The sequence below is a fragment of the Solanum verrucosum genome, unplaced genomic scaffold (assembly GCF_900185275.1).
Source record: "Solanum verrucosum unplaced genomic scaffold, falcon-dt-bn FXZP01000020.1, whole genome shotgun sequence".
Taxonomy (NCBI): Eukaryota; Viridiplantae; Streptophyta; class Magnoliopsida; order Solanales; family Solanaceae; genus Solanum; species Solanum verrucosum.
The window spans coordinates 1,071,198-1,099,145 of record NW_026019903.1 but is presented as its reverse complement, the minus strand read 5'-3'; the positions used below and the strand labels follow the sequence as shown (position 1 = coordinate 1,099,145).

The 27,948-nt window shown below is 33.8% G+C and overlaps 4 protein-coding genes and 1 pseudogene across 8 annotated transcripts; all 5 read left to right on the top strand.

Annotated features, from left to right (window-relative positions):
* Window positions 1–336: 336 nt before the first annotated feature.
* On the top strand, window positions 337–3,091 carry LOC125819777 (uncharacterized protein At1g28695-like). Its single transcript, XM_049499226.1, has 2 exons — window positions 337–718; window positions 2,440–3,091. Exons 1-2 carry the CDS (start codon window positions 341–343, stop codon window positions 2,944–2,946), a joined length of 885 nt encoding a protein of 294 aa, XP_049355183.1. The 5' UTR covers window positions 337–340; the 3' UTR covers window positions 2,947–3,091.
* A 3,681-nt stretch (window positions 3,092–6,772) lies between these two features.
* LOC125819576 (uncharacterized) lies at window positions 6,773–12,095 on the top strand. Of its 4 annotated transcripts, none has more exons than XM_049499053.1 (12): window positions 6,773–7,139; window positions 8,252–8,811; window positions 8,894–8,983; window positions 9,085–9,324; window positions 9,805–10,026; window positions 10,101–10,392; window positions 10,475–10,791; window positions 10,909–11,018; window positions 11,100–11,203; window positions 11,300–11,376; window positions 11,464–11,557; window positions 11,760–12,095. In XM_049499053.1, exons 1-11 carry the CDS (start codon window positions 6,881–6,883, stop codon window positions 11,554–11,556), a joined length of 2,364 nt encoding a protein of 787 aa, XP_049355010.1. In that variant the 5' UTR covers window positions 6,773–6,880; the 3' UTR covers window position 11,557; window positions 11,760–12,095. The 4 variants fall into 4 exon arrangements, with proteins under 4 accessions (XP_049355010.1, XP_049354986.1, XP_049354994.1 ...); XM_049499029.1 differs by having other exon boundaries at window positions 11,097–11,203; XM_049499037.1 differs by having other exon boundaries at window positions 11,097–11,203; window positions 11,713–12,095.
* A 1,959-nt stretch (window positions 12,096–14,054) lies between these two features.
* Window positions 14,055–15,729, top strand: LOC125819696 (ankyrin repeat-containing protein BDA1-like). 2 transcript variants are annotated; one of them, XM_049499179.1, is made up of 3 exons: window positions 14,055–14,629; window positions 14,755–14,991; window positions 15,149–15,729. In XM_049499179.1, exons 1-3 carry the CDS (start codon window positions 14,057–14,059, stop codon window positions 15,656–15,658), a joined length of 1,320 nt encoding a protein of 439 aa, XP_049355136.1. In that variant the 5' UTR covers window positions 14,055–14,056; the 3' UTR covers window positions 15,659–15,729. The 2 variants fall into 2 exon arrangements, with proteins under 2 accessions (XP_049355136.1, XP_049355128.1); XM_049499171.1 differs by having other exon boundaries at window positions 14,746–14,991.
* Window positions 15,730–18,500: 2,771 nt separating this feature from the next.
* On the top strand, window positions 18,501–19,587 carry LOC125819753 (trihelix transcription factor ASIL2). Its single transcript, XM_049499200.1, has one exon. The coding sequence runs from the start codon at window positions 18,531–18,533 to the stop codon at window positions 19,509–19,511; it is 981 nt and encodes a 326-aa protein (XP_049355157.1). The 5' UTR covers window positions 18,501–18,530; the 3' UTR covers window positions 19,512–19,587.
* Window positions 19,588–22,105: 2,518 nt separating this feature from the next.
* LOC125820335 (ankyrin repeat-containing protein BDA1-like) lies at window positions 22,106–26,136 on the top strand (annotated as a pseudogene).
* Window positions 26,137–27,948: the final 1,812 nt, after the last annotated feature.

Here is a 27,948-nt window from a genome sequence, read left to right as displayed (position 1 = left end):
ACTTCCCCACCTACCCCACACCCCAAATCTCCTTACATAACAAAGGCAAAACCCCCCAAAAACATTGGAATACTTTTGGTGAAGATTCAAAATCCACTAAACTAAAAATAAAAATGGATTACACCAAGAACTCCATCTCCACTCTTGCAATTATTTCTCTGCTTTTAGTTGGATTTATTTATATTTCTACTTTATCTACTTTTCCCCCTAAAACTTTCTTGTCTTTTCAAATTAACCCAACAAACTCTCCACCTGTAAGTATCCTTATCAATAATTTATTTACCCTAATTTCATGTTACTCCATGTGAATGTTAATTTTTTTTTTGGGTAAAAACAGGGGATGGCAAAGTATGAGCTTGAAGAAGCTTTAAAAAAAGCATCAATGGCGGAAAAAACAGTAATTATTACTGTAATAAACAAAGCTTACGTGGAGCCCTATAACGGCGAGTACCCATCAATGTTCGATCTATTTTTGGAGGGATTTTGGGAAGGAGAGAGTACAAGGGTATTACTGGAACATTTATTAGTGGTTGCTGTGGATCAGACGGCGTATGAACGGTGTAAGTTCCGGCGACTTCATTGTTACCGGTTAGTCACCGGCGACGGAGATTTCGCCGGAGAGAAGATTTATATGTCGGAGGAGTTTATTAAAATGATGTGGAGAAGGACACGGTTTTTGATGGAAGTGCTTAAACTTGGTTATAATTTCATATTTACGGTACGTTCACTTTTTTCTAATTAATTCTTATTTTTATTTGAATTAATTTATCTAATTTTAATTTGACACGTAAGTTAAAAATAGTATGGAGTGCGTGGTTTATATTTTATAAACATGTTAAAAACATGTCATGCAAAATGACAGTTACGATTTTCCGTTTTAGATGAAGCAATTATCGTACATTTTGTTCTACTTGTCTTAAGCTCAGTGAAATTTATAAATATTCGAAAAAAGAAATAGTATAATTTTGAAATTGGAAGTTGAAAAAATATAGGCATAATACATAAATATGACCCTTAATTTGTCTTTAGCGGATAACTATATCCTCCAACTTTAAATGTGCACAAGTAGACACTTAAACTTGTATAAAATTGAACAAGTAAACACATATGTCCTACATGACATAATACACGTAGGACACGAAATTGCAATGTAGGATGAATGTGTCTATTTGTTCTATTTTATACAAGTTTAAGTGCCTACTTGTGCACACCCAAAATTAAAGATCATAGTTGCAATTGACGCCAAGTTAAGGGTGTACTAAAATTAAATTGTGTTTCTATATGCATTTAACTTGAAATTTAAAGTTGTTTTTCTTAATGTAATGGCTAAAAGTTAAAAAAAAAAATTGAAATTGGTTTCGGAAGAACATTTATATTTATTGGCGGGGCTTGTTTATAAAATATAAATATGTGAATCAACTTTTATATTTAAAATTTTTAAAATATGAAATTATGGCCCCCAAGGCTTAGCTCAAGTGGCAAAAGGTGGAGGATTTGTGGCGCAGGTCGCAGGTTCAAGCCCCACACCATGCAAAGCGAAGCCCGATATGTAAGTGGAGAAGGGTAGAGGGGCAGACCCATTATCCACCGAGTTTAGAAGGCTGTGATTGGTCCAAAGGGCGGGTCACAGATGAATTTCTCGGTTATAAAAGAAATATGAAATTATGATGTAAAATTTTCGAATCAAATATTTTGAAGCATTTGAATTTTATCTCATGATTTCAAACACTTGAATTCATCTCGTAATTTTAAATTGACATGAAAAGCTCTTATGTACATTTTCTGAATACTTTAGATCTTCCCCCTCCCTCCCTCAAAAGTACATTGTAGTTCTGATTTATCAGTGAATGGATTTTAAAAATCCAATTTTTAGAAAACTTTACATAAAAATATATTTGATTGATTGTTATTTTCCGTAAAAAAAATAAAAATCTGTGGTGATGATTGTGATCGCACATTTTGTCAAATTTTTTTTAATGGGACACGTGTTAGCAACTTAAGAAGTGTACTTGCCCTTTCTGATATTTACCTTTCACAGTTCAGAGACAAAATTTTCTTTTTCAATTTTCATGAACCATAGGCAGAGAGACAATTGCAATTTACCGCACCAAAAAGGATATGTTTAAGTGGATGAGATTGTTTCGTTCTTTAATCGGATATTTTGGATTCAAGTCTCGAATATAGAAATTTTTTTGGTAGAGAATACTTTTCCGCAAATAGAGCCCTATGTGGCATGATTCCAGAATAGTCGAGCTCCAGCGGCTGTCTGGAAAACAAAAAATAAATATTTGTAATCTAATTTTTAATTTTCATCCTTTTTGAACCCACACAATTCTAATGGGTTTATTGGGCCTGATCCTTCTTTTCTACTAAAAGCCCATTTATAGATGACTTGCCTAAGGCCCATTATAAGTAGAGCTAATTTTGCAATTTTGGCAGGACACAGATGTAATGTGGCTAAGAAATCCATTTTTGATGTTAAACAAGAGCAAAAACTTGGATTTACAAATGAGTACTGATTGGTTCAATGGAGACTCTTTCTCCTACTCAAATTCCATCAATACAGGGTTTTACTATGTGAGGTCCAACAGAAAAACCATCACATTATTCGAAATTTGGTATGCGATGAGGAGGAACTCGAAGGGCATGAAAGAACAAGACGTGTTGGCCAAATTGTTACGTGAAGGCGTGGATAAGGAACTCTATCTTAGAATGAAATTTTTGGACACCCTATATTTTGGTGGTTTCTGTAGCGATAATAAAGATGTTAAGTTAGTTATGACCGTTCACGCTAATTGTTGCCGGACCATTGAAGCTAAAATGGCTGATTTGAAGAATGTACTAGTAGATTGGAAGAGATTCAAGGAGGGTCATGTTGCTGCTGGTAAAAATAGCTTCAAATGGTCTAAACATATTTCTTGTAACAATTCATGGCATGTACTTTGAGCTAGAGAGGATTCCTAGTCTAACAGTGCATTATTTAGAATAGAAATATATATAAGTGAACAAGTAGAGTATACTATAACGTTTTGAGAGTTACATTCAAAGAATTCTACAAAAATAGCATCTAACGTCAAGAGAATCTTTTCTATCTTTTGAATCTTCTCTAATGATTTTCACTTAATTACTTTGTTTTAAATACTTCAGCGATTTTAATTATTTATGAATTATGAATTGCTTTGATATACTAGGTATGCTACTATTGTTATTGTTAGACTGCTTTGATAAAAAACGCTAATTTATAATTACGATGTGTGCTAACTTTTATTTTCGTAAAATTAGAGGTTGAGTTTAATTTTTCTATGATTAACATTTCCCATTCGTTTTTCTTCAAGCTCTGAATTACTCTCACACTAGATTATCAAGTGTGTGTCATCAAACCATCTATTATTTAAATTAAATCATCTTTTCATAACATAGAGAGCAAATGGCCAAATGATCCCTCAATTTATTATCGGATTTCCAACTACACACTTATGTTTTACGAGGGTTCTATTACCCCCTGCGCTATTTTAAAGTTAAATTATTTTCTCCCTGAAATGTCATTATCAGACATGTGTCTTGTGGTGAAATACACGCACTTGACACGTGTATCTCACCATTTAATAAAAAAATTTAAAAGAAAGTACTCCTCTTTCCTCTTCCTTTCTTTCCCAATCATTTTTTCAACCCTAACTATAATAAACACCATTTTTTACCTTAATAAATTTCTATATCTCTAACAATTTATAAAAACGAAAATTCAAGTGACCTTTTCTCTTCCCAATTTTTTATTCTTTCTCCCTCTAAACTTTTCATGATTAATTTATAATTTGTGTTTTTGATTTTGAATCTTCATGGGTTTTAGGAGAACATGTAGGATCCTTCTTTAAAAATGTAGAAAAAATTGTTTTGTTTTAGTTTCTTTTAATAAGTTTGAAGATATTTTTTAAATATACAATTACTTCACTTTGATTTTGTTACTCTTGAGTCCATGACTAAAAAAAAAATTAATTAATGGGTATGTTTTTTTTTTAAAAAAATAAATTAATTTGTTAGATATGTTCTAAATATATCTATTGAAAAATTATTTATTCATAAAATGCATTAGTTGTTATAATTTTTATACCAAACATCTATTGAAAAAGCTTCAACAATGATAATGGTGAAAAATGTGAAGTTGTATAGATAAATAAGAAGAAAGAAAGAGAAAGAAAAACGAAAATTTAAAAATAATAATAATAGGCAACTCACTCTCTCAAAGAGAGTGACATACACTCTCTATGCCAACTCAACACTTAAGGGGTTATTTATTCCATTCTAAAGTAGTTCAGGGAGGTAATAGGACTCCCGCGAAGAATAAGTGTGTAGTTGGAAATCTGGTAATAGGTTGGGAGGTCATTGACCATTAGAGATTACATGCATCTTTTATAATTATGATAAAGATAGTAGATATACTGTGAATTGTCATAACATAGATTACATGTATCTTTCATAATTGTGACAGAGATAGTAAATATACTGCAAAATTATCATAACAAACATACATGTATCTTTCATAATTGTGGTGGTGATATGTTGTAATCTCTATTATCCACAATTTAGTTAATTTCACAATGTATCTAGGAAGACGGAAGGCATCACCTTGTATAGCAATGAACTAATAGACTTATAATGGAGGATTGTTTTTTACACCTCCCCGAAAATCAACACTAGCCATTATCACCTCCACAAACTATTACCACCCTTCTACAAACGTCATCAACTAATAGCGTAACATCTCAAACTGACCACCAAAATCATAGCTAGTAGCTGCAAGCGATAGTCACTTCCACCACTGACCTTCAACATAATCGTTATCATCAACCTCTACTACTATTTATTATATATTGTTATGAATTCAAGATTGATTGATATTTAATCACCTCTACTACTGTTTATTATATGTTGATATGAATTCAAGATTGATATTTAATCACATTTACCACAAGCCTTCAACATAATCACTATCATCAATCACCTCTACCACTATTTATCATACATAGATATGAACTCAAGATTGAAATTTAATCACCCCCACCAGCAGCCTTCAGCATAATCGTTATCGTCCATCTCTACGACTATTTATCATATACAAATATAAATTAAGACTGAAATTTAATCACCTCCACCCATAGACCTTCAAACTATTTATCATATGTAGATACAAACTAAAGATTTGATTATTTTTTTTTTTGACTATCTCAAGTTAATATACAAATAATAATCAAATTTATAATAAAATCTAACTTCAAGAGAATCTTTTTTACATTGCTATCTTTTGAATCTCCTCTAATGGTTTTAACTTAATTACTTTGTATTAAATACTTAAGCGATTTCTATTATTTATGAATTACGATTTGCTTCAATACATTAGGTATGCTATTATTGCTATTATTGAACTGCTTTGATAGAACGCTGTTTATAATGATGATGTGTGCTAATTTTTTTTTTTTTTTAAATTAGAGGTTGAGTTTGATAGTTAGAAGAATTGTTAAACTTTGATCAACACTTTATTTTGGTTTTTTTTCAAGCTCCGAGTTACTCTCACACTAGATTATCAAGAGTGTGTAATCAAACCATCTCCTATTTAAATTAAATCATCTTTATCATAAATAGAGATTACATGTATCTTTCATAATTGTGATAGAGATATCAGATACACTGTGAAATTATCATAACAGAGATTACATGTATCTTTCATAATTGTGGTAGAGATAGCAGATACACTGTGAAATTATCATAACAGAGATTACTTGTATCTTTCATAATTGTGGTAAAGATAGTAGATACAATGTGAAATTATCATAACAGAGATTACATGTATCTTTCATAATTGTGATAGAGATAGTAAATATAATGTGAAACTATCATACAGAGATATATATGTATCTTTCATAATTGTGGTAGATATACTGTAATCTCTATTATCCACAATTTAGTTAATTTTACGATGTATCTTCTATCTCTTATCAATGCAATGCATGTTTATATCCACTTGATATATGAAGAAGGAAGACGGAAGACATCACATTGTATCGTAATGAACTAGTAGATTTATATCGGAGGATTGCTTTTACACCGCTCCAGAAATCAACACTAGCCATCATCACCTCCACAAACTATCACCACCCTTTTACAAGTGTCCTCTGTTAAGAGCGTACCATCTCAAATTGACCACCAAAATCATAGCTAGTAGTTGCAATCGACAATCACCTTCACCACTGATCTTTAACATAATTGCTATCATCAACCTTTACTTCTGTTTATTATATGTAGATACGAATTCAAGATTGAAATTTAATCACCTCTACCACCAGCCTTCAACATAATCACTATCATTAATCATCTCTATCACTATTTATCATGTATAAATACGAATTCAAGATTGAAATTTAGTCACCTCCATCAACAACCTTCAACATAATCGTTACCATTAACCTCTACAACTATTTATCATATATAAATATAAATTTAAGATTGAAATTAATCACCTCCACCCATAGACCTTCAACATGATCCTATCATCAATCACCTCTACCTAATATTTATCATATGTAGATACAAACTTAAGATTTGAGATTTATTAATTTTTTTTTGATGATCTCAAGTTAATATATACAAACAATAATCACATTTATACTAATAAATTATTTATTGAATTTCTTTTTCCTCTCTCTATATAAAGCAAATTAGGGTTCCAAAATTCCCAATTCTCCTTATTCGGGTGTGTTCTCTCTCAATTTTTTCTGATATCATAAATAGACAATAAGTTCTTCAATCTTTCAGATCATTCTTAATTTCCTCGAAGTTCCTTAAGATCCAATCTTTAGAGTTTCTTGGAATTCTAGCGGCCGAAAACATGCCTCCGAAAGCTGTAAAGAAGACGACGACAGGATCTTCATCGAAACGGGGCGGGCGGACAGCCCGAGGGACACCTAAATCACAAGGAAATCAGCCGGTGGCGGCGGCGGATGAACCGGTAAAAGTTGAGGTTTCTGCGGTGGTGGAGGAGAGGAAGAAGGTGGAGGTCAAACAAGAATCAAAACCGGTGGCTGACCGAAAAGCCGAGCCTGAGAAACCAGTGAAATCTGTGGAGAATTTTGTTGTTGCTGAGAAGAGTAAGTTCTACTATTTTCTTGTAAATTGGTGTTATATGAACTTTGTTGATAATTTTCTGGCCAGCTTGTTTGTATCATACTTGTTGACAATTATTCCTGGATATTATATTAATTTGAAATCTTGTTGGTTAATTAAATTTTAAAAGTTCACTACTGAAGAATATTGAATTATTGGGTGTCTTTTTTGATATAGTAATTTGAATTCTTGTTGTTTAATCACTATAAATAATATTTAGACTCTTTTCTGTTATAGTAGTTCGAATTCTCGTTTGTAGAAAATATAGTATCAAACATTATTGTAGTATAGGTACAAAAAGCAGTTGGTTTTATGGGTGAGGTTTGTCGGTGCGGACACTGGAATTAATAGAACTATAAAAGACGATTATCCAAGGTAGGATGAACATGGGAGGACAAAAGAGTTGTATATGAATTACATGATATGACCTGCTGAGAATTAATCGATACATGTTTGTCCCAATTAACAATTTCTGCTTTGGTGATTCTTGGTTAGTGCATGTAGTTGTATGAAGAAAGCAATGAAATAGCAAATCAACAAATCATGATGATTAGTCATTTATAGTGATATTTATTCCCATAACATGTTTTTTTTAATCCTATTTTTCATTCAATTTTATATAATAAATTGTTGCCGGGAAAATAGAATTACCTACTTAAGCTCTAGGCGCATACGGCGGTAAAACCATATGTGTCCTCCACCTTTATGAGGGAAAGGTTTGGAATCAATTTGTAATTATAGAAAACTATAGTGGAAGTGTAGCTTCAGGATTCATTCATAATTTGGAGATGGATCAAATTGTTGTTCATTCTTCAATGAAGGAGAAACTACAAAGGAGGGTTACAGTGACAAGGGTGATTAAGCTCTGGTGACCTTGGAATAAGAATCTTTATTTTGATGTATTTCCCTTTCCATGGTTGCAACCCTCTTTTGGAGCATGTTTTCTTGATCAAGATATCAATTTTATTTCTCTAGATAGTTTCAAGTTGTTGACAACTTACAAGGTTTACCATAAATCTGGTTACATGGGTCAAGGGGTTAGACCCTTCTATTTTCAGTTTATTTATGGGCCTAGATGGCTATTTTTTGATGGCAGAGGACGATGTGAAAGAGTCAGTTGATGAATATGAAAAAGGCGAGCGATTAGATTTGGAGGATAATGATCCTGAATTTGAGCCTGAAGAGTATGGTGGTGTTGATTATGATGAGAGAGGAATTGAGCATGAGGATGTTCAGGAAGAGGATTATGAAATAGAGGAGGATCCCCAAGAGGGAGATGATGGTGAAAAGGAGGAGGGTGATATGGTTGAAGAGGAAGTTGAAGAGCATGAGGACTTTGAGGGCGAGGAAGAAACTGAGCATGCATCAGGGGAGGAGCATGAGCATGCTGAGATGGTCGATGCAGCTGAGGATGCAGAACATCACGAAGTTGCTAAAGAAAGGCTTAAGAGGAAGGAATTCGAAATTTTTATTGGTGGCTTGGACAAGGATGCTGTTGAGGATGACCTCAGGAAAATTTTCAGTCAAGTTGGTGAGGTAACGGAAGTGAGACTCTTGATGAATCCTCAGACAAAGAAGAATAAAGGATTTGCATTCCTGCGTTTTGCAACAGTGGAACAAGCTAAACGAGCTTGTATTGAGCTGAAAAATCCAGTGGTACTCTCTTGATTCTGTAGTTATCAGAGCGCCTGATGTTCATTACTTGATAAAGCTTGTTTCCTAACATACCAACTTCCAGGTGAATGGCAAGAAATGTGGTGTTTCCCCCAGTCAAGACAGTGATACCCTATTCTTGGGCAACATATGCAAATCTTGGACAAAAGAAGCTGTAAGTAGACACAAGCAAATTCATATGGTCATGAAACATCGACTTCTTAAGCTCGAAGAGCTGCTTAACTTCTGTCTGATATATGTTTACTTTCACTCCAGTTAAAAGAGAAGTTGAAGCATTATGGCATTGATAATGTTGAGGATTTGACATTAGTTGAAGACACTAATAATGAAGGAATGAATCGGGGATTTGCTTTTTTGGAGTTCCCGTCACGCTCAGAGGCCATGGATGCTTTCAAACGTCTACAGAAGAGAGATATTGTGTTTGGAGTTGATAGGCCTGCAAAGGTTTCTTTTGCAGATTCATTCATTGACCCTGGAGATGAAATTATGGCACAGGTAAGCTCTTTGGACCCATTTATCTGTTTTTGAAAAGGACTGCGGCTCTGGCCAAGTTTGGCTACTATGTCTTCCAAATGGAGTTGGTTACACTTAGCTTATTGGAGAAGCTTAGTCATTTTGCGGTGGACTATTTGGTATATACTAATTTTGAACTTGTTACTGAAGTAGTATATCCTTTGATGGTTTGCTTCCTACCCTCTTATTTTAGTACCTTATGCTTCAACAGGAAAGAAAGATGGGTGAGGCTACTGATTGTATTTACTGCTAGTTCAGTTAGACTGGATAACTGTGTTCCAGTCTGAGGTTCTTTATATTTTTTTTGGCCTTTCTTGGTCGGGTGGGGGGGAGGGGGTTGATAGAGGGTAAGCTAAGTGATTTTTTCCCCATGAAGGTGCTCTTCGGATGACTTCGTAGGTTCAATGTAGATCTTGCAGTGCAGCAAGTCATTATTTGACAATTGATGTGTATTGATTTCAGGTTAAAACAATTTTTATTGATGGTCTTTCTGCATCTTGGGATGAGGATCGTGTGCGAGATTTACTTAAACAATATGGCAAGATTGAAAAAATTGAGCTTGCTCGTAATATGCCTTCTGCCAAGAGAAAGGATTTTGGATTTGTCTCCTTCGACACTCATGATGCTGCAGTTATTTGTGTCAAAAGCATTAATAATGAAGAGTTGGGGGAAGGTGATAAGAAGGTCCGTCTTTTTGTCTTGAATCTTATCTGAACATGTCCTTCTTGTGCGTGCCTGCTTATAGTTGTATATTCCAGGTCAAAGTTAGGGCCAGATTATCACGACCACTTCAGAGGGGAAGAGGGAGATATGGTGCGCGTGATCTGCGACCTCGACGTGGGCTGATGCGTGGCCCCCCTGCTCCTTGGAGTCGTCCAGTCTCTCGCAGACTCCCTGTTCGTGGATCTAGAGTTAGTTCACGTGTCCCTCCCCTTGCCGATCGTAGTTTTAAACGACCTGTCGCAATGAGGGATAGGCGACCAGTTATGGCCCCTAGGGGCAGACCTATGTCTCCACTATCCAGTAGGTCCTATGACAGGAGACCACCTGGTATGGGATCAGTTCTGAACTTTTGTTTTGCCCTGCTGCTTCCACTCTACTTTCTTTCTAGATGACTAAAATTGAATTGCAGTTCCCTCATATTCAAAGAGTAACTTGAAGAGGGAGTATGCACGACATGAGGAAATTCCTCCTCCTAGAAGCAGAGCCACGGTGGATTATTCTTCTAGGTTTCCTTCCGACAGACGTGTTTCCTACAGGGATGACTATTCCTCTCGTAGCTCGGGATACTCTGATTTTCCTAGAGGTACTGCTCGCACAACAACAAGGAGAACGTATGTTGATGATGATTATGAACAGCGGTATGAAAGGCCTCCTCCTGCGTATCGTGAGGGGAGAGGTAGGGAGTATGACTCCACGTCGGGCTCCAAACGTTCATACAGTGCAATGGTATGTAGTCTTAGCCAGCGTGTCAGATGTTACTAAATGCAGTGGGATATTTTGATGTTCGTAACATTCTTGATCTACATAAGATGTAAGATCTAATTTAGTGTGTCCACATGTCAGGATGATGTTCCTCCCCGCTATGCTGATGCAGGACCCCGCCCTTCTCGTTCTCGTTTGGATTATGAACTTGGTGGTGCTAGTGGCACACAATACGGGGATTACAGTGACAGGTATGCTGCTTTTCTATTGAGATGATAGTTATATCCCTTGCAATTCTAGTGTTATACTGACTTTCTATTCCTGAATAGCAGTAGGCTAGGGAGATCAAATGCTGGATATAGTGGCAGCCGGAGTTCCCTTTCTGGTCAAGATTCTCATGGAATGTATAGCAGTCGTCAAGGAGGCTATGGTGGAGGTGAGTTCTTAGTGTTCTTTGAGGCTCATGTGAACTGTAGGTGTTATAGTGTTCAACTTTGGATAACTGTCTTAACTTTTTTTTGGGGGTTTACAGGCTCCTATGATGGCAGTGGTGTCAGTGGAATGTATTCATCTGGCTATGGTGGCGATTACATGTCTCGTAGCAATGATGTATACTTTATTTTGACGATTATTTGTCTGGAGCTTCTGTTTTGATTGCGGACCACTGTATTTATGCTACTCTGTTGAAATTTTCAGGTTGCTGGTAGCTCTTACTCATCAGCCTATTCCAGCCGTAACATGGGTGGTAGTGGTTATATGGGCAGTGGTGATTCTGGATCTTATTACTAAGGTACGTCACATGTTAAAAGCTTGTGTTATTTGATGTTTATTTTGCTCTCGTGTACAGAGTATCTTACTGAATTAGCAATTCTTTTTCCCTGTTAAGTTGTGGGGAAGATGGAGTTACAAAGTTTATAGTTGTGTTTCTTCTAATAAGAGTTGCAGTGGAAGATGAGGAACTTTTGGTCACTACAAATTTGTTTATGGTACAGATTTGAATTGGACAAAAAGATTGCAACTGGATGTGTATAGCTGGAAGCTCCCTGTGCAATTGGATCCCACCAGAAGAAGCTGGAGTTGATCTGTTATTTGGCCTCATTATTTAAATAGGGTGAGAGTGTCTTAGTTTTAGGTTGTATTGCTCCAGAGCATGTTGGATTCTACTGTGGGGAAAAGAGACATCTGGTCCTTTCCTGCTGTAAGGAAAATTGAGCTTTTTAGAGTACAGTCGACACTCTGGTGTTTAAACAACGCAATATTTTGTTATGGCATCTCCATGTAAGAATTTACTGGAATAATAGAGGAGGTATCCTGCATGATTATTTCAAGCACAAATGGTACATGAAAGTGCAAGTTACCTATTATCTGGTTAAGATCCCCTTAGATATATTGCGTGAGGGTCATTAGGATAGTTTCTGACAGCATTATATCCAGTTGTTGGATATTTTTCTCACAAGAATGCATAGTGTCGAAAAGAGATTCGTTTATGTGATCAAAGTATCTGGTATTATATTTTAGTTAATGGATTGGCACGCATTCTGAAATATCATTAACATTGCTTTTGAAGGTCTGAGATTACGATTGTAGTGAAGGGAAAATAAGTATTCACTTAGATATATGCTTGGAGATAATGTAATCCTGAAGCAAAAGGAAGAAAGTCATTTATTTGTTTGTCAGTTGCTCAATTTACAAAACCAACACTTATTCTTGAACGGAAAGAAAGAAATTGATTTCTGATGCGTGGTGTGTTTGCGAATCCCATAACTGTGAATTCTCTGTGCTTGTTGTCTTGGTGCTGTAGTCCTTGGATTTTGAGCTGCTATGAAGTTCTCATTGTTGGACATAAAGCATTGTCGTTCAGGTGCTTCAAATCCTCCCAGCTCTGGAACTATTTCTCGTCGCATGTTTTTTGAGATTTACTCTTTCAGTTGCTGTACATTTTGTTTGCACAAATCACATTACATTATTCCTGACATGCTGAAGTTGGTTTTTATTGAGATACTTCATTCTTATAAGCGTGAGGACAAGACAATGTGAAGATTTGCACTGTGCTGCACTCGTTTGTTCTGTTCCTTCATTACATGATGCTCTCTGATATATGGTAGTAGCTCTGTTGTTAATAGAGTGATCAACCCTTGGAAAAGAAATGTATACTAAAGATGAAAGTGGTAGTTTTCTAGGTTTGACTGTAAGAGGGAATGTGATGGTTCATGAAACTGCTGGTGTTTGTTCCTTGTAGAATGATGAAGTGCCCAGAGTCTTAAAACTAAGTAGCTAATGGCACCAGATGTTTGAGCAGCTTTTCCTTTGTTTGTGCAATTGCATTTTGTTAACTGATTTTGATGTTACAGTTGCAGGCTTACTCCGGTTCGGGGTGCACTTGTCTTCTCTTATTCCCCCTTTTTGAAAATCTATTTAGTTGCTTTGGAACAATGTTCTTGTACAGTGGTTTCGAGAGCAAGCTTACATTTGGATACATATATACACATTAAGAACAGGATTTTGTAATTAGTATCATGATGGTAATGATGAAAGCTATAGCTGATTTTGCGTTGCGACTTTTGCATAAACTTGTTTTCAATGTGTACTTGTTTGCCCCCAATATTTTGTAATTAGGAACTTCCCTAGAAGAATGACTCAGTAGTACTGACAAAAGATGCAGTTGTGCTGTATTATTTATCTTTGCTTTTCAATCTCGACTTGACTTGGAAGTCTTGCCGTATTTAGTGGGAAGTAGAAAAATGACAATTACTCAATGACTTTACTGATGGTTTGGATTTCAGAAAACGTGCAAGGAAATTTTGACCTAAGAGAGTATACCAAGTCCAACCGGCAAAAGTTGATAGCTCGTTTGACTCGAACTTAAATATCGTGTTAAAGTTTTTTTTTTTTTTTTTTGAAAAGTACTTTGAAGTATAATCGTTTGTGTTTGCCTAATCAATTTGTAAATTATGTTTGTCGATCGCTTGACCGATGCTCCAATAGTACTTTTGGGATAAAGTTATTTTTTTCTTGAAAACATTTTCTGTCACTACTCAAAATTGCATATTTTTCTTTTGAAATTTATTTTAAGCACATAACTCTCTAAAATAAGCGTTTTTGGCTTCTCAGAAGTTTAGTCAAACTACAATGAAGGCCAAAAAAAAAATAAAAAAAAATCCATTTTCAAATGCTATCTAGTGTTTGGTACTACTACTATATATATATAAACTTAAGAGTGCTTGAGCATTCAACACACTAAAATTTTTAAACTTGGAACTTGTTATAACTTAATTTAACTTAAGTTAGAATGGAGAGTAGGCTATTTGATGCATCACGAACAGGAAGCGTTGATGTTCTGATGGAGCTATTAAGATCTGATCCTATTATCGTTCGCCGCGTTGGCTTAGTTGATGGTGATTCCCCCTTGCACCTTGCTTGTTTAGGTGGCCACTTCAATTTTGTGAAAGAGCTTCTCAAGTTGAGGAAAGAACTAGCAGGGGAGCTAAATCAGAATGGTTTCAGTTGCTTGCATATTGCTGCTGCCAATGGGGACTTACACATTGTCAAGGAGATTTTAAAAGTGGACATTGGTTTGTGCCTTGTGAAGGGTAGGGAGAGAAGGATTCCTCTTCACTGTGCTGTTATCAAAGGCAGAGTTGATGTCATGAAAGAGTTACTCTCTGCTTGTGTTGAATCTGTTGAAGTTGTGACTTCTCGAGGGGAAACTGTGCTCCACCTTGCTGTCAAGAGTGGTCAGTTTGAAGCGTTGGAAGTGTTGATCAAGCACATCAAGATGTTCAATAAGACGGAGGTCTTTAACAAACAGGATGAGCTAGGAAATAGTGTCTTGCATCTTGCAGCAGCAAGGAAACAGCACGAGGTACGTAGCTATTATATTAGCCAGTTGCTAGCATATTGCTTCAATTTTCTTGTCTACACGACTCGTTTATACTACTATACAATAGCAGAGTCGGGATTTTCACTAAGAAACCATAGATATTTCAGGTGGTGGATCTCTTGCTGAATGGGAGCTTACCAGCAAATTGGGCTGTTGGAGTGAATTCTTTGAACAAAATGGGATTCACAGCTCTTGATGTTTTGTTTCTTTTTCAAAGTGAAGCTGGCGATAGGGAAATTGAAGACATTCTTCGACGAGCAGGAGCCCTTAAGGCCACAGACATGGTAGGAATACCAATCAGATCATGTAATCAGATCTGTGCATCAAACAGACAACATGGGGAGGTAATGTCTTACATATGTCTCGAAAACATTCCCTCATCACTTGCAGGGCAAATTCTTTTTCATTCACTAAGTACACGAAAATCCTTTTTACTTGGACATACCTATGTCTGTTAGAGAAAACACACTTTTATTTACTTAATTACTATGTCTCAAACAGGTAATGCCTAGGCGAAAGACGAAGAGTGGGTGGTTAGTAGACTTCCTAAAGTACGACAAAGATAGAGATAGCATAGAATCCATAAGAGAAGTACTAGTTGTGATCATGATGCTCACGGCTATGCTCACATTTCAAGCTGCTCTTAATCCTCCAGGCAACTTACAACAACAGCAACAGCCCAATTACCAAATTGAAGCTGATCACCTGATTCACTATTCATCACACATATTCTTGTTTTTCAACTCGCTCGGGTTCTTCATCAGCCTCCACGTGTTCCACATTGTTACGAGGGAATTTCCCATGAGAGTTGAGCTGGTATTCTGCGTGTTTGCAATTGGGATAACTTACATCAGTTGCCTAATGATCAAGTTGCCAACATACTTTTGCTATTATCTTTGTGTAGGCATACCATTCATACTGGTCTTTTCTCTCAACATCTCACGTTCTGCAGATTATTTGCATCCACACAAAATTACATCAGCCAATCTTTCACTAGTTAACCAACCTTGAAGGATTATATATCTGAATTTGTTCTTAGCTCTGCATTTCTCTGTATTCCGGAGAGTTTTAGGATTTGACTATGTATCCGAGATATATATATATATATATATATGTGTGTGTAATGCAGAGGCGAATTTAGAATTTATTTATATTTAACGTACCCTTTAACACTATAGGTTCACCTCTGTACAAGGTTGTTTTCAGAGCAAACCAAAGTATGTTAAACATATAAAAACATTTCGCCTAATGTTATATGAACATTATGATAAAAGAGATTAGTATAATTTTAGATAGATAAATGCGCATACATTATTACGATTTGTGAATTTCAATTTATAAGTTAGTTTAGCAACTGTTTAATTTGATTTCTTAATGATATGCGTGCTATCTGTTTGTGTTCTTAACCAAATTTAATAAAATGACCAAGATCTTATATCTTCAAATCCAACGATAAATAGTAGAAAATTACGATTGATGGAAATAAGTCATTATTTAAATTAATTCATCAAAATAATATATTTCTTTGAAACTTTTCAAAACTAGAATAAATACATTCCATAGTAACATATTAGTCGTTGTTTTATTTAGGGAAAAAATTTAAATATGCCATTAAGCTTTGAGAAAAATGGCTCATCTATGCCATTTTCGTTTGAGAAAAAACTCATCCATGTCATTATTTATTAATTGAAAGGCCAAACACATATGCAAACCCTTAAACTTGTCTCGAAATATCATTTTGGCACTCCAACTCAACCTTGTTCCATTTTAACCCTCAACTCCAATTTTTATGTTCCATTTAAAAACACATACACAACTCCTATAACTTGCCCCCATTTTTTATTTTGACACCGTATCTTAGCATTGTTCTATTTTAACCCTTCAACTCTATTTTATATACTATTTAAACACAAAATACTAATTTTATGATTTCTTTATTTTTATTTATGTTCTTCATTGTCACTGTTACAGATGTACGGGGTCGAGTAGTTTCTTGGTCCTCAGCTGGTACTTCTGGATTCAAAGGTACGAGAAGAGGAACATTTCCACTATTTCATTTTAAAAATCAACATCATATCTTTAAATAAAATTAACGGATGAACATCATTTTTTAATTTTTTTAGAGTTTCTTTACATTATTATGTGAAAAAATAACCGACGAAAGTGTGTTATTTTTCTTTTTTAAAACAATTAATTAAATTAAATGACACCACATATTTTTTTTCTTCGTATCCAGTCTATTTGGATTTAACTCAAATACTAGCTTTATAATTTTTCATCAACTAAATACGAGTAAAAAAATCATGTTCATTGCTAATTATTAACACTACAAAAAAAACGCTAAAACTCGACACACTTTATTGGGTTGTCATTAATTTTTTTAAGAAAGAAAATTGACGCACTTTCGTAGGATATTTTTCACACGAAAATACAGAGAAACTCTCATAAAGAAATTGTTAATTTTTTTAAAAATAAAATAAAATAAAAAATCAATGATCATCCGTCAATTTTTTATTTTTTTTACAATAACTAACGGATGAACGTCGATTTTTAAAAATGCAAAATTGAAATTGAAGAGCATATATAGAAATAAAGAAATCATAAAATTAGTATTTTGTGTTTAAATGGTATATAAAAAAAGTTGAAGGGTTAATCTTTTATTATTTTTTTATTTTTTTAAAAGAAAAAAACATTTTTTTTTGTCTTTAACTCTTTTAGAGAAAGTGTGATGCACATACTCTGCCACATCACTTAAAAGTGCCTGAATGAAATATAAAAATTGGAGTTAAAGGATTAAAATGAAACAAGGTTGAGTTGGAGTGCCAAAATAAAATTTAGAGACAAGTTTAAAGATCTGGCCTAAGTCCTAACTGAAATAACATAAATGAACCAAACTTTTAACAAATGACATAGATAAGTTTTTTTCTCAAAGTTCGATGACATATTTGAGTCTTTTCCTTTTAAGAAATAATTTAATTAATGATGTGACCGCATTATAATTGACCACGCGTAATTTTTTTTTCAAAATCAGAACTATTTTCAATTAACAATCATAGCCTTTTCTAAAATGGAAATTACAAGGATGAGCCAAACTTATAACGAATGACATGAATGAACCTTTTTTTCAAAGTTCGATAACATATTTGAGCCTTTTCTCTTTTATTTATAAAAATCCAACCAACAAAACTGTCAATAAACAAATTTGATGACTATAAAATAAGTGATTTGTTGTCGTAAATAACGTTTTATATGACATTAAAAATAGGGACATCTTTTAGCAACCAAGTAATAATAGAGACATTTTTATTTAAAATATTGACTATCAAGAAGATATTTTAGATTAAACTATTAATTGAGGAGATTTTTATTCAATTTTATATATAGTAAGTATAGCCGAAAAACTTTAGTTTAAAGGCATTAACATGTTATTACGTAACTATAAAGAAAGAAAGAAAATTAGGAAGCAGGAAGAAAAGTGTTGTCGCCTCCGCCCACAAGAAACGCTCAAATGCCCATAAATTTTACTATCTTTTTAGGCCACACCACAAACGCCTCTGCCAGCTGACGCCTTGTTGGGCGGTGGGCGCCGAACGCAGCAAGCACTACTCGGTCAACATTATTACGCCCTCCGCGCACGTTAGCCACCCCACACACCCCTAACACCTTTAGCGGTGGCCTCTTCTCTCTCTCTCTAGATCTCCCCCCCTTTTAACCTAACATTCTTTCATTATGCCTCCGCTTTCCTCCGCCGCCACCCACCACCACCACAACCACAAGCCCTTTTCCTTCCTCTCTTTTTCCTTTATAAATCTGAACCGGTTAACTAATTCTGGGTGTTTACTGATTTTGAGAGATTTGATATTCTGTAATACCACCCACAACAATGGCGACTTTATCTCCATCAACTCAAGATTTCTCTACCACCCCATCACAGATTCTGTCCTCATCCAACGTTACAGTTGCGGTGGCTTCTCGCCGTCTTCCGCCGCCGTGTTGGTCACATGAGGAGACAGTAGCGCTCATTGATGCTTATAGGGATAAGTGGTATTCTCTACGGAAGGGGAATCTACGGGCTAATCATTGGCAGGAAGTTGCTGATGCTGTTGGTTCTAGTTGCCCTGTTGATCCCCCGAAGACCGCTGTGCAGAGCCGGCATAAGATGGAGAAGCTTCGGAAACGTTATCGTGCTGAAATCCAGCGTGCTGCTCCGTATGGTGGGGCTCGATCTCATCGTTATTGCTCTGCTTGGGTACATTTTAAGCGTATGGATATGATGGAGAGAGGTCCTAATGCTGTTTCTCCACCTCCCAGTGAGGATGAAGCTGATGAGGATGTAGAAGATTACCATCAAAATGGCGTTAAACTTGTTGGGGATTTGTATGGTAAAAATGTGAATATAGGTAATCGGAGTAGTTTCCAAGGGGTTGTGAGTAATGGAGGAGGTGGGTTTAGGATCCGGATACCTGGGATGCCCGGGTTAGCTCCTCCAATGGCGAAACCGTATAGTAGATTTGAGGAGGCTCGAGTTGAAACCCCTAGAAATTTTGGGTCTAGTCAGATGTTCAGGGATGGGTTCGTGAAGAAAGCTGATTTGGGGAAAAGGGTTGTTGGTGAAGGAGTGGGGGAGAAGAAAAAGGAGGACCCCATGGTGGATGCGATAAAGGTATTAGGTGATGGATTTGTCAGAATGGAGAGGATGAAGATGGACGCGGCAAGAGAGTTGGAAGTGATGAGAATGGAAATGGAGATGAAAAGAACTGAGATGATACTCGAGTCACAGCAAAGGATTGTGGAGGCGTTTGCTCAGGCGTTATCGGAGAAGAAATATGAGAAGGCCAAGAGAATGCCAACTCCTGAATGCTAGATTAATCTTAGGTGTGTGATGAAGTTTTCTTTTTTGGTGAATATTTTGCAGCATTGAATTGCAGAATGCATACTGGATTAGCTAATTTCCCATATATAGTGAGCTTGCAATATGCCTTACCGTTCCATCTTGGTATTTAATTGAGTAGCAGAAGAATGCTAAAATAGAAACTTATCAGTTCATTGATGTAGCATCTTTTTCTTATGAATTTGTGCTAGCAGGGTTCTGACATTGGAGTCATTGTTAGTAGTCTGTAGTGCCTGTTTAATTTGGTCAATGTCTATTATGATGTTGCTTACTGGAGTTTAAAATTGCAATACTCCATTGCTAGAAATACAATTGTACTTTGGAAATTACGTTCTGTTTTGGTCTCCTGCTAGCCATTTTTGGTGTGTGCCGACCACTTCAAAGATGGGAAAGGAACTGTTCCTTCGGTGACTTGATCTGTTAGCAATTTACTTGACCTGAAGCGGTAATTGAGGAAAAATTACACTTCGATTGACTCTGCCTTGCCACGAGAGTGATTCTGCTTGTTCTTTTACTAAATGTATGTCACTACGCAGCCATTACATATGTATTCTGTAACAAACAATACTAGTGTACTATCTATATGCCTTGGCTGAATTCAAAGATCATACTTTTAGAAATGGCACCAATGAACCATGTTCTATATTTAATTTGGTTACAAGATGCAAAGAGTTTGGGTCCCTAATTCATTTTGATATGATAATATTTGAATGGTATAATAACATTGTTAAATGCAGTGATTTGTGGGTCTGTTATAGAGAAGAGTTGCTTTTTCAGCTTCTTGTTGTTTTTAGGAAGTAGAAATTTGGGTCTCTTCAAATGTGAATTGCCTTGTGAACGTGTCATGGGTTGCAGTTCATTTTATAACCAAAGATCAAACATGCTCCCCTCTCCCTGCCTAATCCCCCTCCCCTCTTTAAAACTTTTCTAGGGGGCACAGACATGGTACGAGTTGAAATCAATTATTGAAGGTTAATGTGGAAGTCATGTAAGATTGTTTTCAAGTGTCTAGAAAAAGGTGTCTCTTGGAAAAAGTTGTTTTTTTGATTGTTAGTTTCTTGGAGAACCTTTCTGGGCAGTACAATAGGTATTGCCTGTAGGTTTGTTGGTTCTGTTTTGCTGTAGCGTGTAATTTGTTCAACGGTAATACTGCAAGTTAGTTTTGGTTTCCTTTGATTGTTAGACAGATAATGTCATTATTTAGCTGAAGACAATATTATACATGATAAATACCTCTGTTAGACACATCACAAGTACTTTTGTTCTGTCTTGCTGTCCTATCTTATGACTTGCCTTTTAGTAGAGAGTAGCCTGGAATTGATCTGGTCAATGGTTGGCGGGTCGGTTCCCTGCCTGAGTGGATCATTGGAGTAGCGGATCGCAAGTGTTCAGTGAGATGCGAACCTTATATGAAAGAGTATATTTCCCCAGGCAAGCAAAATTTTGAGCATGACTATGCCATAGGGACAGACTACTAGGCAGAATTCTACCATTGATGACTGACTTTATGTATTGTTTACACAGAAGCAGAATCGGACTAAAAGAGTGAAAGCTCCTTTTGCTTTTCAGAACAAATGTTGAATTGTGCATATTTTCAATTAATGCTGGATGGATGTGTTGAGATTCTAAATCAAAAACAGTTAATGAGATTTATTACAATCACTTTTACTTTTATCGCTTTAAAATGGTCTTATATGAAAGTAGGTTGACATGTTGTTTTCTTGACGCTACCATAGTATTTTACTATTAAACAAACTCTCAAATGAAGTCCAACCTGTGTCAAGTCTGAATTCAGGCACTGAGCATTACATCTGTATTCTGTAACAAACAATACTAGTGCAAATATTGTTAGTTTCTTGGCTGGGAAGCATAATATGCACTGCCCCTAGGTTTGAAGCACGATGCCGTTGGGCAGGGCCGACTCAACAAGATCGGGGGCCTAAAGCCAAACCCTAAAGAAAGACCTTAATATTTTGTTTCTTTAATCTCTTTAATAATTTTATTCTTAACTTCACTCTCCAATAAGTTTAATAGTTTATTTGTATATTATGTCCAAGGAAATGACTATAAATTTTGTCATGCTTATTCTTCAAATATGTTCTTGCATAGCTGGATCAAATTAATTAATCATTTCAATTAGGCTTAAAAAATTTCTGTTACTTTCTTGATAAATCTTTCCATTTATTCTCCTAAATGTTAGATTATTTTTTCAAAGAGTTTTTGATCACGTCAATAATTCTTGACAATACATTTTTCCACTGCACTTTATCTCTATCAATTTGTTCCTGCACAACTTTATCAATTGTTTTTTTAATGCAAACTCATTTCCAAATTAATACACGAGCTCATATTATTAATAATATGTTCATTCTTTACTTCATGGACTTTGAGCTTAACACTAAGATTTCTCCACTCATTACTACCTTCACTAGCTAGTTTACTATTACAAATAATAGAAGTTGTGCTAAATAATTTACAACAAAAACAAAAAAAATTATCCAGATTAATCATTTTCTTTCATGCTTTTCTCCGTTTACCAATTTTTGAATATAGCGTGTTGTAGAAAAATGCCGTACGTATTTATCTTGTGGAAAATTTATATCAGTCATTCTAAATGGTCTCTTTTCTACTACTAGATTTCTCAATTTTGTATCTACATTATTCCATTGACTTGGATCATGTATATTTTTAGGAATGCAACTATTTAAATTATTTAGGAGTTCTTGATATCGGAACAATGTCACATTTTCACGAACTTCTAGATTTTATTCTTGGATATTTTTATCATCTAACTCAATTCTATTGGTGACTTGTTCATTTGAAGAACATCCTCCAATATTTTTTGATTTGAAATATTTATTATTTGTTAAAAATCTATCAAGGGCTCTTTTTTAAGATTTATTTAATTCTTCAAGTTTTTTCTCTTTTTATAAAATCGGAATCATATTTTCTAGTTGACATATTAAAATTGAATAAATTTTAATAATAATTAAAAGAATTTACATATACTTAAGAATATCAACAATAACAATTTTTCAAGAAAATCTATTAAACCTCTTACACGTTTTTTTCTTCAAAAAATTAATATAATTTTTTTAATAATATGTATTTTTTTTTTTAAAAAAAAAGGCTCCAAAAAATATGAAACTTAACAATAACTTTAATGACCTAGTGGTTAAGGCGGCTCTGCCGTTGGGACAGGCAGAATTCTAGTGCGCCTTTGAAGACTTTAGATGACTTTATGTATGGTGAAAGTTCCATTTGCTTTGCCAAACAAATATTGTATTGTACATATTTTCAACTACCGGTGTATATATATCGGGTTGATTTATATTTTTCAATTATTAAATTAAAAATTATTAATGTTGAGTTCTTAAATTTATAAACTAAATCAAATCAAAATAAATTAATAAAATTTGTGTTCTTTAACCTCGAATTTTTTGAATTTATTGCTTTTTCAAGTTTTTTGATAACGTATTTATACAAACATATAAGTAATTAACTTGTGCTTCAAATATTTCTTTAGTCATACTAAAATACAACTATTTAAGGTATTTCTTAAGAAAATATAACTATATGAATGACGACACTAAAATATTCGACAAAACAATAATACGTAATGAAATCGCATAAAACAAATATTGCAAATAAATAAGTCATAGTGAAGTGATTATTATTTAAAGGTACTAAATCATGCTAAAATAAATCTTTAATTATATGTCTAAACATTAAAGAATAACTAAAATTAGATTATGTATTTTAATTGTCTAAATCAATGTAGGATTAAAGAACCAAATGTTCAACATTATTGTCATTCTTAGGGTTGAATTAATTTTGTATTAGCACTAGTATTGATTTGAGCTTTATTAGAGTTACTAATATCTATAACTTTTATTGTACCATTCAAAATTCTAAGTTAAACTTGAAATAATATTTTGAAAGATAAAAACTATATATGAAAAAGTATAAGAAATATTTATAAATTATATCAAAATACTATTATCTAAAATAAAATTTCAAAATTATATATATATATATATATAAGTGAGAGAGAGAGAGAGAGTATAATGAGGGAAAAAATACTGTTGTCAAACAGAAATATTATTTTGATTTCTTGAACTCTACATTTATTAAAATAAAAGGAGTTAATATCTTAAAAGATCATTGAACTATGAAAAATTATCTACCAAAGTCATTCAACTTTGATTTGTATCAATAAAATAACTCAACTTAAACCTTTTATCTTAAAAATTCACTCAGCTACATTCATCACTAAAATAAATTTTAGATAACAAATAACATATATATTTTTTTATGTCATGTAATTATGAACTCTATAAATAAAATAATAGAATATATGTATTATTATATCCGTCCCACCCACAAATTAGATTCTCAAAAGACTAATTTTTAATTAAGCATAAAATTGCAGAACGTTATTTGAAAATTACCAAAAGATCGACGCAACGCTGCATTTTCAACTTGACAGCATGCTTTAACATCATTATTTGGTAATGATTATTATATTAATATTTTGTAGAAATAATTTAGCAGAAAGTATTAATTTGAGTAAACAACGACTTGGTTTCTACCCAGAATTTAGACAAACTTAATTAGTAATTTAGTAGAAAGTACTAATCTGAGTAAAGAATGACTTGCTTTCTACTTGGAATTAGTTTTTAGACAAACTTAATTAGTGGTGGGTTAGGTATAGTAATATATAAAGTCTAAGTCTATAGTATACTACTATTATTTATTCGTTTGGTTTATGATTATATGATATAAAAAATATTCTATTTTGTGATTTTAAATTTATTTTAATACAGTAATAAATATTGTTGAGTGATATTTGAAGATAAAACCTTTAAATTAAGTGATTTTTGAAGATGAAAGTTTTAAATTGAATGATTTTATTGATACAAGTAAAGTTTAATGACTTTACTAAATATTTTCTCCTAATTTTACTCAAGTAAAAGCAGTAAAATATAATAATAAACTAGCCTAGAAATTAGAATATCTTTGGTTGTCTGCGAGTATCACATTTGAAAGCAGTATGAAAAAGGAAATACCGAAGAAAAGAAGAGGAAGCAAATAGTGTAGTACACACAAGATATGTAAGTCAACTAAGTCCACTCGCTTTTCTTTTCTTATATCCAGATTTTTTGAATTCAGAGGTGAAACATCTAAAAGATTTCATAATTCTTTGGTAGATCTAATGGACAAAAGGCTGTGGGAGGCTGCTCAAAAAGGAGATGTTCATCACTTGCAAAGCTTGATCAAAGAAGTTCCTTTTCTGCTCAGCACAGTTTCATTAGCAGGTAGTAATGAAACTCCTCTGCATATTGCTTGTTCGGGTGTCCATCTTGAGTTTGCTAAGGAGATCATTCATTTGAGGCCAGAATTTGCAAGAGAAGTAAACCAGGATGGTTTCAGCCCTTTGCATATTGCCTCAGCAAATGGAGATATAGAGATTGTGAAGGAGCTATTGAATGTTGACAGTAATCTATGCCTTGTCAAGGGGAAGGACAGAAGAATTCCCCCAAAGGCAGAGGACATGTCATGAAGGAGCTTCTTGTGGCTTCTCCAGACTCAGCAGAAGAATTGACTGCTCGTGGAGAGACTTGCCTTCATTTAGCTGTCAAGAATCATCAGTTTGAATCATTCAAGTTATTACTTGACAACCTCAAGTATGATCTTTTAAACAAGAAGGATATCCAAGGAAACACTGTTTTGCATCTTGCTGTGTCAACTAAGCAATACGAGGCAAGTATCTTTTCATTAAATATATATGCCTCATCTTTTGATCTTGATTTTTAACTTTCAATGATATATTCATTCAGGTTGTTGATATGTTGCTGGATGAGAATGTTGTATCTAAGGGCACAATTGAGGTGAATTCTTTGAACAAGAAAGGCCTTACACCTTTGGAGGTACTATTAGAGGAATGTGGAGATAGAGATATTGAGGAAATTCTAAGAGCATCTGGTGCTTTATCTGCTGAAAACTTGCAAGTTTTGGTTGTTCCAGTTCAAGATCAACAATCCAGCAGAGAACAAACAAGGGACGATGGGCCTCGATCTAATGTTAAGAAGCTTCATGATTTCTTCAAGTACAATAAAACCAGAGATTGTCCAGGAAAAGTAAGAGACACTATTCTTGTGATAACCATTCTAATTGCAACAGCAACTTATCAAGCAGGTTTCAATCCACCAGGAGGCGTATGGCAGGACACTTACTGGCCTGACGACAATAACAACAGTACCAGTTATGATGGCATAGTAGTAGTGCCCCTGCGGCATTTCGCAGGACAGTCAGTGATGGCTACCAGCAATCCTGTTGGCAATGGCTTGTTCTTGCTTTTCAACTCCCTCGGATTTTTTGTATCCCTCAACGGGATAAATTTCCTTACAGACGGATTTCCTTTGCAATTAGAACTGCAAGTCTCACTTTTTGCCTTAGGGATAACCTATGATACTGTGATACTTTCCATACTACCTTACCGGGAACTTCGTTTCTTTTTTCTTATCCTTAACACAGTCTTTTTAGGACTGTTTCCCGTCATTTCAATGATGTTGATAAACAGTTGCAGGAAACCTAGAATCATTTTAATTATTTTGTATCTTTTCATCATTTTATGTTTTACATTTGCACTAGTAAATTTATTTAATTAAATTAGCTTACAAATTATTAGAGAGAGTTGTTTGTTACTAAATAAATCCAATACAAATATGAAATGTGAGTTATTTAACATTTACTAATTAAAAGGCAAATATATCACTACATGACGTTTGTGATCTTAATTAAATGTATTATATATATATATATATATTTGTGTGGTTTTCTAATTATTTGTATTTTGAAATTTTTTAAAAATTACATACATATTTAAACTATAACTTGCAATTTTTATGTGTAAATGTAAATGGTTTATTCAATTTTTCCATTTGTTGACCCTCTTTTTGATTTTAAAAGTAGATTGTTTATCTTTTTAAAATTGAAAATTGACATTTTGTGAGTGAACAATTTATTAAGATGACAATTATATCCTCAAATAATTCAAGTGAAAAAATAGCAAATATGACAACAAAATTGTTCTTCTCATAGCTAGTTAGAAGGCCATAAAAAATAAATATTGTTCGGTAATTATCTACCTTAACCCAATTACATAATAATTCAAAAAGGTATAATTGGAAAGAAGATTTTTAAAGAGTTTCAATCCAAACATAAGATGAGGTGGGAAACAATGAACCCAACACTTGATAAAAATAAACTCTGCATTACTAATCCCTGCACAACTAGTTCCTGCATTATTAATCCCTGCATTACTAATCCTTGTGTTATTAAGTTTTGTACCAAACGACCCCTTATAGTATATGATAATCGGGCTCCTCATAAGTCCTTAGACATTTTATTATAATATTTGACTTGTAAATGTTAAGTATTTATAGGATATATGTTGCACTAGAAAGTATAAATGATGGTGGATATAGGAACAATTTTTACCAATTAGTGTTAAACAGATAATTGTTAGAGTAGGAGTGTTTGTTTGAAAATTAAAATAGTTATCTAAATCGATCATTGATAATGAACTTAATACTTTTAGATCTCTTTATTATTAATTAAAGATGCAATATACTAGTTCATGAGATGATTATATAAATGCATGTATAGTCATTCAACATATCTGCCAAATATTTCATATTATCCATGTAAAACACAAATGATCTGGCATATAATAAAATATCTAATCTTTCATTGAGATAATTTTTAATTTCATTTGGAAATAAGAAATATAATATTGTACATGTTCCACGCCAATAATTATATAAAGTCTAAATATGTAATATCTATTTAATTGTAATCTAGACACAAATTTCTTTATATAAGCAGAGAACATTTTTAACTAAAAAAGAATAAGAAAAGAATACATTATAAAAGAACATTTAAAACTAATACAAAAATCACTTACAAATGATCATCATTATAAGCACTTTACATAAAATAGTACAAATAATTCATTATTTTGTTGTAATTCATACAACATGATTAAAGAAAGTATTATTTCCTTCCAAACATTCTTTACAATCAATCAATCAATCATAACGTCTTCGATCCAAATACAACAATAATGTTATTGCCCTTAACAGTTCTACAAAGATTGATGACAACTTTTCTTCTGCGGTCTATGACTATGACTAGAAAGAAAATCAAAAAAGAAGAAAGAAATGATATACCAAAGATGAAAAAATGGATCTTAATTTATAAAGAGAATTGACATTAACATACTTTAGTAAGAAGATCAGATATGAGATTTGTAAATTCATTTCCCTTTCTAGGTGACTTTAAATAGGAAAACCTTAGGTGAGGGGAGATGAAAGGAAAAACAATAAAAGAGGCACATCAATTTCCT